The following is a 13260-nucleotide window of genomic DNA, read 5'->3' on the forward strand; positions in this document are numbered from 1 at the left end:
AACACTGCCTTGCTCATCTGATGTTTGTCCTTTCTTCTCGAAGAGGACCGTGACATCAGGAAAGGTGATGCCATGACATGCAAGTGAATTGGATTTAAGTGAGGGAGGGCTGTGCAAAGTCACCAGCCTCACTTTCTCCTCCACAGTCATCTGGGTCCAGTGGCCCAGCTATTCATTAGGACAAGTGGAGATCGCTCTGGATGCTCCAGGAGACCATGGCCTTTTTGAACTAAGGTCTTCCTAGGCCATGTTCAGCCAACCTCTGCTTGAAAGACTCCCATGATGGGGAATTGGCTATCTCATGAGAGGCAGTTCTTCTTTGGAATAGCTGTTATTGATAGGAATTTTTCAGTGCTGCTGTGTTCCTAATCATAACGATAATCATAATAGTGGCATTTAAGCAGCATAGTGGACAGAGCACTGTGTCTGAAGCAAGGAAACTTGAGTTCAAATCTGATCTCAGATTCTTACTAGCTGTGAGACTTTGGGTAAGTCACTTAACCTCTATTGCCTCAGTTTCCTTTATGGTAAAATGAAGACATTATATATTATATATAGTTACATATATAATACTATTATTATTATCATTATCCCCTACCTCCCAGGGTTGCAGTGATATCAGCTGAGATAATATTTGTAAAGAGCTTAGGGCAGCATCTGGTACACAGTATAAATATACTATGTAAATATATATTATATAATATATATTATATATAATATATATCATATATAGTATAAAAATATATACTATAAAAAATATAAATCCTAACTATTATGATGACTATATCCTCTCACCCCCCTGACAAATCTTCTGATTTTCCTGCTAAAGTCTAAGAAGTCAACAAGCATTGATTAAGTGTCTACTGTGTCCCAGGCACTGATCATGCATCCCTTTATTTAATCATTACATATTCTTCTGTCTTCTCGCCATCCCAGTCACTGCATTTGGGATACAGTCCAGCTTCTCTAAGCCAGAATGCAAAGGACTGTGAATACAGCAGGTAGCAGGGAAGTGCAGGTTTTGAGCACAAACAACTTTTTTTCCTAGAAATTTAAATGTAATGAATCAGGGAGAAAGGGGATAGTGAGAGCAGAATTAAGGGGAGAGGTTTTTTTCTGTCTTTTACAGTGCCTAACTAATACAGGAGTGTAGGTGCCCAGTGAATATTTATCAGTTAATAGACAATTAGTAAATACCTGTTGATTGACTGATTTCATTGACTTAGGGTTTACACCTAGATGGCACCACCCCTCCTTCCCCCCATGGGTGCGCTGACCTCTTGTGGTACTAGACTAAATTACAACATAGCCCCTGGATAACTGTCTCCTCAACTGAGTCTGAAACCTCTAAAAGGCCAAACTGGGTCCTCATTCTAATGGGTGTATTGAGGCCATGATCTCCTGGATATTTTGGTGAATCATGGGGAAAACTGAGGCCTGGTTGGGAGGAGGAGGCATGCAGCCAGTTGAGGGATCTTTGGAGGGAATACTTGGGATTTCTAGCAACTGAAGACTGCGCCTTGGCTCTCTCCCTTCAGGCAGTCCCACACCTTTTCTTTGTGCCACAAAAAGGAGAAAAAGTTATAAAAAAGAGGTATCTCTGAGTTTTCAGTTAAACATCAAAGCCCCCCACTCCTTCTGACCAGACAAGGAAGGAGTGCATGAAGAGGCTGGAGAATCTCAGATTGGTCGTTCTCCTCCCTTCCTCTCCTTCCTCCCCCCCATCCCCACCGCTCCCACAGCTGCAGTCTCCCCCACACAGGCTGGGGAAGGAGGGTGGGGGCGGGCAGGGAGGAGGAGTTGGGGACGGTGGGATCTGAGAGCCCCACGGTGCCAGGCGGTCAAAGGGAAAACGCCAACATTAGCTCAACCTCTCCGAAACCTTCTCCTTCAGACCCCCTCCTCAGTCATGTTGGGCACCTTAGGGTTTTGGATGCTTCTCCCTGCAGCTGTGCAGGGTAAGTATCTACAGGAATGGGTTGTTCAACTGGCTTTCTGGCTTTCAAAGCAGGTTACCCCTGAGACAGACTGGGTGGGGAGACATTTGAGATAATTGACTCGTTGACTCTTAGAGAGAGTTGAGTGAAGGCAAAGGGGGAGGGGGTCTTATTTTAGACAGCTGCTGACTTCCTGGCTTTTCCACCTTGATCCTGAGATGTGATATGAGTTTTCTCTTTGACTAGATGTTTGTCTGTCTGGGGTATAATCCCACCTTCCTTCTTCCCTGCCTTTATCTTGTTCTCAGCCCCACCAGGTCACCGGACTTGTCTTTTCTTTGAGGGTCCTGGGGTACAAGGCAGCACAAGGGCCCTGGGGGAGCTACTAGATGCAGGACCAGGGCCCCCCAGGAGTATCCGCTGCCTCTACAGCCACTGTTGCTTTGGAATATGGAATCTGACTCAGGATGGGGCTCAGCTGGAGATGCAGGGTGAGTGGCCAAGTAAGTTGGCAGGGATGTAAGGGGAGGAGAGGGCTGTTACAGAAATGAGACATGGGGAGGGCGAAGCTAGCTTCTCTGAGAGGAATGATAGCACATCTATAAGGGAAGAAAGGCCATTTCAGAGATTGAAGGGACACTTCCAAGAAAAAAGCAGGAGAAAGGTCCCCTAAAAGTGGGCTTTATCGCCTTCTGTCCCCTTCTCCTTCCCATCCCAAACAGGTTGCCGAGACAGTGATGAGCTGGGTTGTGAATCCCCCCGGTGTGAGCCAGCCCGCCGTGCCCACCCAAGCCCTGGCTCCACCCTCTTCACCTGCTCTTGTGGCACTGATCTCTGCAATGCTAATTACAGTCACCTGCCACCTCCAGAGATCTCAAGGACCCCCAACTCTCAGGGTCCCCAATCTCCACCTGGTAATCCCTACTCTGGAGCCCAAGTGTCTAGGCTGGAAAGCTAGGCTGGGGTTGTGTGTACAAGGCGGGGGAGAGTGGGGATTGGATTGTAACTGGGAGGAGGGCCATGCCCAGTTTTCCCTCTGTCCATATTCCTCCCAGTCCAAGCCTCCTACTCCCTCCTCCTGACCTTGGGATGTTTTTTACCCTGGTGACAAGAAGATAACAGGAAAAATTCTATGGAAGCAATGGGAAGGGGATAAAGAACCCAGAGCATGGGTTCCCAGGATCTATGTCTTTCTTCCCCAAGGGAAGGGGAGGCTGGGAATATTCTAGAGTATTCCCTTCCTCCAGTCCTAAATTTATTCTTTTTCTGTCCAGGGGAGTCCTTTCTGGTGGTGGTGTCTCTGCTGGGGCTGTTTCTCCTTCTTATGCTGGGCAGCAGCATCTTGGGTACAGACTTGACCCCTGTCACCCCTCTCCCCCCCAATGCCCTTTGGGCATCCTTCTGATGCTTTTTTGTATCACCCACATACACACAAACACCTCCCAGGTACTCTCTGGGCCCTTTGCCCCTCTGCCATGACCATGTCCTCTGTAGCATGGAGCCATGTCCTCTGACCTTTCTCTGCCCCCAGCCTCCGCTAGATAGTAGTCCCTATCATCCCTCTGTCCTCAGTAATCCTCAAGGCCTTTTTACTTCCTGCCCGTGGTCTTGGCCCATGACCTCCATTTCCTCCAATCCCTTCCCATTACCTCTCAAGAACCTTGTACCTCCCAAGCCCCTGGTTCTGTGCATGCTGGCCCCTTGCCTCCCTACCCTATGGCACCCCCACCACCACCTGTATCTCCAGCCCTTCGACAGTGGAAGGCTCTTAGGGCCTCGGGGGGCCAGGAACTAGACCCGGAACCAGGCAGCAGTTGGAGCCAGGAGTTGCCAGAGCTGGAGGAGTTATGCTTCTCTCAGGTCTCTGTTCCCCATGTCATGGTGGGGAAGTGGAGGGTGGAAGACAAAAATCCTAATGCCTCAATTCCAAGGATTGGGCCCTAGATCGTTCCTTTGCTGTGATAGATAGGTTGATGAGGGATGAGGGCAAGAAGCAATGAATAGGCTAGAAGCCCAAAGAAAAGGTGGTGAATCCAACCCCCTTAGCATATTGTCCCCTTTTGTTCAGATCCTACAAGAGGGAGGCCATACAGTGGTATGGGCAGGACACCTCCAAAGGGAGCCGGTGGCCATCAAAGCCTTCCCCCCTTGGGCGGCACCCCAATTCCAGGCAGAAAGGGCACTCTACGAGTTATCTGGCCTGCAGCATGACAACATAGTACGATTTATTGCCGCTGGCAGAGGCGGCCCCGGCCCCCAGCCTCCTGGACCCGTGCTGGTTCTTCAGTTGTACCCCAAGGTAAGAGTCTAGTGATGGAGGAATTGTGATAATGGAAGGCCGTCTGGGGCTCTCTGCTCCCATTTCTCTTGTCCTGTGACTTTCCCTCCATCCCCCATTGTCCCTTTCCACCAGTCTTGGTGTCTCCCCTTAATTCCCTCCATACCTGTCTATCCCTATATCTACCTTGCTTTCTCCTTATGGATAGTTAGCTAGCTGATGACTTGTTACTCATTGCCTTCCTGTCTGATTTTCTACCTCTTTTTCTACAGTCCCATACACTTTGATATTGTCATTCAGTCCTTCATGTGCAGCTCTTCATGAGCCCATGGACCAAAGCACGCCAATATTGTCCAAGAGTTTTTGTTTATTTTTTTTTTTTATTTTACAAAGATAGAGGCGTGTTTTGCTATTTCCTTCTCCAGCAGATTAAGGCAAACAGAGATTAAGTGATTTACCCAGAGTCACAGCTAGGAAGTGTCTGAGGCCAGATTTGAATTCAGGTCTTCCTGACTCCTGGCCTAGCACACTCCCCACTAAGCCAACTACCTGCCTCAAACACTTAGTAGGCACTAAATAATTGAATTTCATTTGAAGCTATCTGTCTTCTTCCAATGTATCTAACTTCATCACGGTTTCTATATATAGTGAACTGGCATAAGAAATTAAATGGGAATTTTGGGGTTTTGCAGAAGCCACAGATGATACACGAAGGGCAGCAGACAACATGCAAAAAAAGTTTAGAAACTCAGAAATGCATAAAATGTATGCATAATATTGTATAATAGCAACACCCCACAAAAGAAAAAAGAAAAAACTCAGACTTCTCTGGTACGAAAGGAGGGCCAAAAAACTTTTACCGAGGAGGGGGGTGCTGCACTCCTGACCCCTGCAATGTGGAAGGGATCACTGTAATGATGTTTCCCAAGGCTCATGTGTTTTTCTCTTTCCTCTAGGGCTCTCTCCGCCACTACCTGGCCCACCATACCTGTGACTGGCGTCACTCTATAAACCTCGCTCTCTCTCTGACTAGGGGTCTGGCCTTCCTTCATGAGGAATCCTGGAAGGATGGTGAGCCCAGGGGAAGCTGGGATCCTGTCTCCTCCTGGGTATGGAAAGGAGGAATGAGAAATTGGGGGTTACAAAGAAGAGGGTAAAGGATAACCTTTGACTTCTAATCCCATCCTCAGGTCAATATAAACCAGGCATCGCCCATAGGGACCTGAGTAGTCACAATGTGTTTGTCCGGGATGATGGCTCTTGTGCCATTGGAGACCTGGGCCTCGCCTTGGCTCTTCCTGGTCTCACTCAGCCACCTACCTGGCTCCCCGCTGAACCCCGGGGCCCAGCCACCATCATGGAGGTGGGGACTTTGGGCAGAGGAAAGAGGGAAGAGGAATGTCCCCAGTTTGACGGCAAGGGTTTTGATGGAAGTGATGGCATTGGGAGAAATTGTATTACGAGTGGAGGAGGTGTTCTTTAGGTAGCTGCATGGAGTGGGTTGGGGCGGGGACAGGGGCCGAGTTGAGGCTTTTGTTACTGTCAGATTGTCACGGTAATAGTGCAAGGTCCTCTTTCACCCAAGGCTGGAACTCAGAGGTACATGGCCCCCGAGATCCTGGACAAGACTCTGGACCTTCAGGACTGGGGGATGGCCCTTCGGCGGGCTGATATCTACTCTCTTTCACTGCTCTTGTGGGAGACGCTAAGTAGATGCCCTGACCTATGGCCTGGTGAGGGGCTAGAGCACCCCTGAACATACCCCACACATCCCCACCCCCAGACATACATACCAGGAGCACTACCCACTCTTTCCTGCTTCTTATCTTCTCCTCAACTGCTCCCCGGCTCTCTCCCTGCTATTACCAAACACTCGCCTTTCTATGACATTGTACCTGTGGGATAGACCAAAAAGAGTTCATTGTTCTCATTTACTAGAGAAGGCTTGGAGAAGCTTATCTAATGTCATGATACCCAGCAGTGGGAAAAGCTTGGATTAGAACCCAGCTCTTTTAAGTTCAGTTTAGTAGGTCCTCTCGTCCGAACATCACATTCCTTGAACTTGATTCCCACCCCCATCCCCACCCCCAATTCCCACCGTCTTCAGAAGTTCTGACCTGTGTCTCCTTTGGGGGCTCCTCTCCTAAGCTATTCCTAAACCCTACCGTCCCCTTACTTCTCCCACCCCTCACCCATCCTAAGGGAAACACCTTAGACACTGACTCCTATTCCCCATCTGCCTGACCCCCAGACCACAGGCCCCCACCATTCCAGCTAGCCTATGAGGCAGAGCTGGGGAGCAGCCCCACCACCTGCGAGCTCTGGGCCCTGGCAGTGGCAGAAAGAAGGCGGCCTCGCATTCCCCCCAGCTGGTACCGTACCACCATGGTGAGGGGCATACAGACCAGGAGAGGAGAAGGAGGGAAGGGACAGTGCGTGGGTGGGGGGAAGGGAAGGGGGATGTTACAAAGAGGGAGGGACATGACCTTAGAGGGAATTAATTTCCACATTCTGCCCAAACTTCTCTATATAGACCTCCTTAAACCCAGCTAATCTCATCATCTCTTATGACTTTCCTTAGCTCTCCATTTCTCTTTTCTGTGACCATATAGACCAATTCCCACTCCTAGGAACATTCTTTGTTCTCCTTCTCTCTATCTGGCCCTGTTTCCCCCAAATTCCCTTCTTCTAAACCACAATGTTCATTTCCTTTCTTCAGGAAGGTCTTCCTGTCACACCTGCCGGCTCCCTCTGAGCATCATCCCTCTACTACTGGCATCCAGAGGAAAGTGCCCCTTGATGCCTCAGTTTCTCTTATTGGAGTTCTTGTTTCTATCTCTATGCTGTTTGCATTTGTGTCTATGCCCCTGGCCAGGCCAGCCCTTGGCATAGGTGAAATAAGTGATTGCCTATTCTGACTGGTTTGAGTAATGGGAAATTTTCTCACTCTCAAAATATCTTCTAATCATAACTCTATCATCTCCTTTCCTCCTTCCCCCTACTCACTGGGAATAACCATAATGCTAATTTCTATGAGATCCAGGGGTGGGGAATCTCTGGCCCTCTAGGTCCTCAAGGGCAGCCCTTTGACTGAATCCATAGAATCCTTCATAGAATAAATTCCTTAAATAAAATCCTAAATAATAATAAAAATAATAAATTTATAATATAAAGTTATGTGATAATAAATAATAAAATTCTGGGATTTGTCCTATGACATTTGGCTTCAGTCAAAGGGCCCCCTTGAGGACCTAGAGGGCCACATGTGACCTTGAGGCCATAGGTTCCCTACCCCTGGATTAGACAATAGGGGGAGATCCCCATAAAAAAAAGTCCAAGTTGTTTGGAAGGAGGGAAGATCTTTTTCCCATTAATATATCAGCCTGCACTAGTTTAAGAAACAAATTGTTTGACACCTTAGAAGGTAGAAAGAGCCTGTTCTTGGGGAAAATAATCTTTGTTACTTTGAAAGGGGTTTATGGGACATGAGTCCATGCCAAGAGTCGTGCTAATAATGATGATAACCCACATTCCCTCCATGATCCTCACAAGAGCTTTGTGAAGTGGATAGTACATTCTGCAGATGGGGAAACTCAGGGTCAAGGAGGCAAATTAAGACAAGGTGACAGAACCAGGACTTGAACCAGGGTCTTTGGACTCCAAGACTAGTGTTCCACACAGACTCTGAAAAGGCCTCAGTTTCCTCATCTGTAAAATGGGGTGATTGGATTAGGTTATTTCTAAGATTTATTCTAGCTCTAGATTCCAAAAACCTGTAAGGGATACTAGAGAAGAAAGCTGAGATGAGGAAACAACAAAGACATCAAGACAGGGGGGAGGAAGGGGCAGGAAGGAGGGTGGCCTCACTCTCTGTCCTTTCTCCCAGGAGCCTGGTGGGTTGCCTGAGCTGCTGGAGGATTGCTGGGATTCGGATCCTGAAGCCAGACTTACAGCTGAATGTATACAGCATAGATTAACGAGGCTGAAACACCCCCCTGAGACCCCTGATTCTGGAGAGGCCTCTCCCAATGTCCTTCCATCCTTGTGCTCCCAAGCCTGTCCTTCAAATCCTGGGATAGCAACCCCACTCCCTTGGCAAGGGACCCCTTTAGATCCTAGCTGAATACGTACAACACCCCTTTACCAAAATGGAATGTCTCAATATTCCCCTTACCAAGCATTGTCATGATCATGTAAATATGTAGATATGTAGTTCACCTGTAACCCATGTACATATAGGCATGTATGTACATACACCAAGACACATACAGAGTGATTGTATGACTGGTTGTTTAGCCACACAACCCTGCCCTTTCTATCCTACTGGCTTCTAGGTTTCCTGCTTCATAAATACCAGTGAATGAATCTGGAAACTAGAAGACTCTGGCAAAATGGTGGAGGAGGGGTGTACAGATGGGAAAGGGAAGAAAAAAGGGCAAAGAATAGGCAGCAAAGAGATGTGAACAGATTTATAGCTTAATGAAAGACCATTTTCTCAATTCTTATATTTTTTTACTTTCTAGACGCTTTTGCGACTGCTCTCTCTTGCATCTCTAGCACTGTGCTCAACTAGGTTTTGTCTGAATTTTCCACCCATCCTGGTTAGAGTAGGCCCTCTCACCCAGTGAAGGAGGGGCGGTGCCGATAGAGACAGCTAGCATGAGTTACCGATGAATATCCAAGAGTGAAACGACTTATTACCAAGAAGTTCTACCAACCCTGGTGTTGAGACTGGTACATAGGGGAGATAACCCGACTTCTGCTTTCTCAGAATTGTTTATTGTTTGTTCTTCATTCTTGAGGAGGACCAATGACACTGGGAGGATGATGTCCTGACTTGCAAGTGAATTGGATTTAAGTGAGGCAGAGCTGTATAAAGTCATCAGCCTCCTCCAGAGCCATCTGGGTCCGGTGGCAAAATATAGGTCAGGATGACTAGAAACGGCCCCTGATGCAGCAGGAGACCTTGGTCTTTTTAAGCTAAGGTCTTTCCCAGGTCTCAGTTTGTTGGAGGCAACACCCACTCAGTAGTTAAAGACTACGTAAGAATGGAGGCAAAAAAAAAAAAAAAGTCCTGGTGTTGAGACTGGTATATTAGGGGATAACCTGAGTTCTTTCTCAAAATTGGTGCATTTGTAAAAGGCCTTCCATGCCTCCCTTTGTAAATCAGCATAAAATAAAACCAAAAAGCCTCTAAGAGATATGGACCCTCAGACCTGGTCTAATGCTTGGATAGAGGTAGTGGTTTTAGAGTTATATGGAGCTTCATTTCCCCAAAGAAAGCCAAATCTGGGACCCAGAATGGCAGTAAGTCAGGGCACACATCTTTTACCCTTCTTAAATAAATCCATTCACTATTGTAAACTATCAATAAACCAATTGAATATGAGGTTTTATCTCTGTTCCTTGAAATCCTAGACCAGATGAACACACTGCCATAACCTGTCTTCGTTTTTCTTTGCACTCATTCTTTTTCCTCCCACTCTTTATTAGTAGGTATTTTGCAAGGCTCAGTCTTGGAAATTTTTATTTCTTTGAAGATGGTGCTAGATTGGGAGCCAAAAGATCTAAGCCCCAGTGGCTCCTCTGCCAACATCAAGCTGGTAGACCTTGGTTCTAGCCCCTCTCTGACCTTCAGGTTATTCATTTATATAGTGACTTGTTGGGGTAGATGAGTTCTAGCAGAGAGAAACTCTCCTGGTTTCAAGGTTTCTATTGTTACCACTTTCCCATTTTGTCTTGTTTCCCTTATTAGCCTCTAAGATCCTTCAAGGCAGGGATCTTGTCTTTATCATCCTTATATGGTCCCCCCTGCCCCACAGAATCTCATCTATAGCAAATATTTTAGTAATAAATGGTTTGAAGCAATGATTAATCATGACTACAAAGAATTGATGATACTACCCAAACACTTGACAGAGAAGTGATGGATTCAAGCTGCGGAATGTGAGACAGACATTTTTGGACCATGGCCACACAGTGCAAGTTTGTTTCATTTGACTGTACATGTTTGTTACAAGCATTAGGTTTTTCTTTTTTCTTCATCAGGGTGCAGGGGGAGGTGACAGAGAGAAAAAATGTTCACTGAGAAAATTAAATAATAAATATTTTTTGAATGTATACCATTCCCTCTACTTATGCTCAATGTGGGGGAAAATATACAGTTTGAGTCTCCATCCCATTCAGTCTCCAATATCAAAGTATGTAATTGATCATAGTAAAACAGCTAACAGGAAAACCTTTGTGATAAAATCATCCTTAACTCCCCCTAAACAAATGAGAAAGAACTTCAAAAAGTCCTTGTACCAGTGGGGAAAAAGAACAAATTCTTTTGGCAGGGTGCAGCAGGGCCTCAAGCTCCAAGGACATTGGAGGGAGAATTGCCTTGTGTCACTACAGAAATATTTCCCTGGGGAACTTGGGGCCACATTCCTCCTCGGATGCCACCTGCTAAAGAGGTGTCCTTCAAGGCTGTTATTCACTGAAACTCTAGCAACTTTGTTGTGGGTTGCTACAGCTCTGCTATTGAACAAAACTGGGCAGGGACAGCTTCCACCTCAGGCTGCTTCACTGACATCTGCAGAAGCTTTGCCCCTGAATTTCAGTTCAATGTTCTTCAAGGGTTGTTAGAGCTCTTTGAAAGTCAGCCCAACTGGGCCACATGCTGCTGTTGTGGTTGGGGGTGGACTCATCTTATTGCATGACTTGTGTCACTTGAGCTGAATATCCTCAAGAGGGGTCAGTCAGGGAGGGGTCAATCAGCAAGATTTTTTCTTTCACTTTTTGGTTCTCTCTTTGCCCCCTACTCCCACCCCCAGCTAAGGGTCCTCAACCCTCAACATCAGCTGAGTTAGGAGAAGTGGTTTCATCGACTCTTCTCTAGACTGCAGATAGTAGGACTCTCCTCCTCCTTGTCTCTGAGGCTGAGGACAAAACTCTTTGTGTTCTCCTTTCCATTCCTCTTGCACCCTCCCCATCAACTAGTGCCTGGCCTGCAGATATTTTTTGAAGATTTGCTATGCCTCAGGAAAAAAACCATTCGTGGTTTTTCTACAGACATTCCTACCTACATTGCCAAATCCTTGTTTCCCCTCACATGTAAAGGAAACCCAGATCTCTAACCATGACCTGATCTCTCCTCCTTTGACTAGTTCCTTATTTCCAGTTATCTATAAAATATCTTTCCTTGAATATTCATTCTGCTGTTACCACAAATCATCTTCATTTCCTAACTCTAAGAAGGTCCCTGTTACCATGTTCTCAACACTTTTCAATGGTTCCATGATTATCTCCTTTCTAAGGCTCATAATTATTTTTGATTTCTTCTATTTAAGACTTTACCAGTCAGCAAGTACTGCCTCTGTAGTTTCTCAGATTTCCTTTTTCTTCCAAGGTCCAGTCTATCAATACTTCAGCCTGGTTTAGTCCCCAAGTCTCCTTGCCCTCCTTCTAAGCTTCTGAAACAGTATATGACTACTACTTCCTGTAACAGCAAATTCATCACTTTTTTCCCCCTAATTAAGAACCCAGAATGACTTTACACTGCTTTTCTTATGAATTCAAAATTCTCATCTCACTATTCAAGGTCCTTGGACTCCATTACAATCCATATCTCATTTCCTTCAGGTCCTTGTTTTGATGCTTCAGCAGCTCTAAGATCTTGCTGATATCATTAAACCCTTTCTAACATTTCCTAATAGTGAGTGTATGTGCTTTTGGCAGTGTGTGGGGTTGAAGGTGAAGAAGGCTTAGGAGCAAGAGAGATAGGTACTGCCTTTTGGCTAGCACCAAGAGCCTTCATGTAAGAGACATTCTGTGTTCCTAACTCTTCACTTTTTAAAAAAATATTTTATATTTTCCAATTAAATGTAAAGATGATTTTTAATATTCATATTTTTAGAGGAGGTAGTCAGAATTAAGTAACTTGCCAAGAGCTACACAACTAGTAAATGTTGAAGGCTGGATTTGAATTCAGGTCCTCCTGACTCCAGGGCTGATGTTCACTGCGCCACCTACCTGCCCCAACATTCATTAAAAAATTTTATACTTTCTATGTAGAACCTATACAGAATTGTATGCAGTCATGGGGAGGGAGGGGGGTAGTGGGGGGTAGGTGTGGGGGGGATAAAATCTCAATTGTATGGCAGTGATTGTTAAACATTAAAAAATTTAAAAAAAATTTTATACTTTCCAATTTTTTTCCTCTCACTCCATCTTCTCTCTTCTCTCCTCCCCCCTCCTTAAATTTTATATGTGCAATCATATAAAACATACCTCCATATTAGTCATGTTGTGAAAGCAGAAACAGAACAAAAGGGAAAAAATGAAAAAAGTGAAAAGAGTATGCTTCAATCTGCATTCAGAATCTATCAGTTCTTTCTGTAGATGTGGATATCATTTTCCATCATGAGTCTTTTGAAATTGTCTTGGATCGTTGTATTACTGAGAAGAGCTAAGTCATTCATAGTTGATCATCACACAATGTTGTTGTTACTGAGTACAATGTTCTCCTGGTTCTGCTCATTTCACTTTGTATCAGTTCACATAAGTCTTTTCAGGTTTTTTTTTTTTTAATCATCCTGCTTATTTCTTATTGCGCAACAGTACTCCATTGTATTCATATATCTCAACTTGTTCATCTGTTCCCCAATTGATGGGTATTCCCTCAATTTCCAATTTCTTTGCCACAACCAAAAGAGCTGCTATAAATGTTTTTGTACATGTAGGTCCATTTCCTTTTTTTATGATCTCTTTGGGATACAGATCTAGTAGTGGTATTGCTAGGTCAGAGGGCATGCACAGTTTTATAGCCATAGTTTGGCTGATTTCTTTTGAGGCATTCATAGATCTATTTTAGGAGGCTCAGTATTTCTCTGGAGCTCCACCTAGCTGGTTCAGTGCATAGCGTGCTATACACAGAGTCAGGAAGATCTAAATTCAAATCCTACCTCAGATACTCATTAGTGGTGTGATCCCAGGCACTTGACCTCTCTCAGTCTCAGTTTCCTCATTTGCAAAATGGGGATAATTTCTCCTATGCCATAG

At 45.4% G+C, this 13260-nt stretch overlaps 1 protein-coding gene across 1 annotated transcript; it reads left to right on the forward strand.

The window, feature by feature from the left end:
- Positions 1 to 1802: 1802 nt before the first annotated feature.
- Positions 1803 to 9604, forward strand: AMHR2 (anti-Mullerian hormone receptor type 2). The gene is made up of 11 exons (XM_072654816.1): positions 1803 to 1958; positions 2246 to 2428; positions 2660 to 2851; positions 3212 to 3283; positions 3685 to 3797; positions 4006 to 4236; positions 5172 to 5286; positions 5406 to 5578; positions 5801 to 5948; positions 6467 to 6603; positions 8102 to 9604. The coding sequence occupies exons 1-11, from the start codon at positions 1910 to 1912 to the stop codon at positions 8336 to 8338; spliced, it is 1650 nt and encodes a 549-aa protein (XP_072510917.1). The 5' UTR covers positions 1803 to 1909; the 3' UTR covers positions 8339 to 9604.
- Positions 9605 to 13260: the final 3656 nt, after the last annotated feature.

The sequence above is a fragment of the Notamacropus eugenii genome, chromosome 3 (assembly GCF_028372415.1).
Source record: "Notamacropus eugenii isolate mMacEug1 chromosome 3, mMacEug1.pri_v2, whole genome shotgun sequence".
Lineage (NCBI taxonomy): Eukaryota > Metazoa > Chordata > Mammalia > Diprotodontia > Macropodidae > Notamacropus > Notamacropus eugenii.

Coding starts and splice junctions, on each gene's coding strand:
- AMHR2 (XM_072654816.1), top strand. CDS start 1,910: ATGTTGGGCACCTTAGGGTTTTGGATGCTTCTCCCTGCAGCTGTGCAG. Junction 2,852..3,211: donor GGGTCCCCAATCTCCACCTG/GTAATCCCTACT, acceptor TTTTCTGTCCAG/GGGAGTCCTTTCTGGTGGTG. Junction 5,579..5,800: donor GCCCAGCCACCATCATGGAG/GTGGGGACTTTG, acceptor CTTTCACCCAAG/GCTGGAACTCAGAGGTACAT.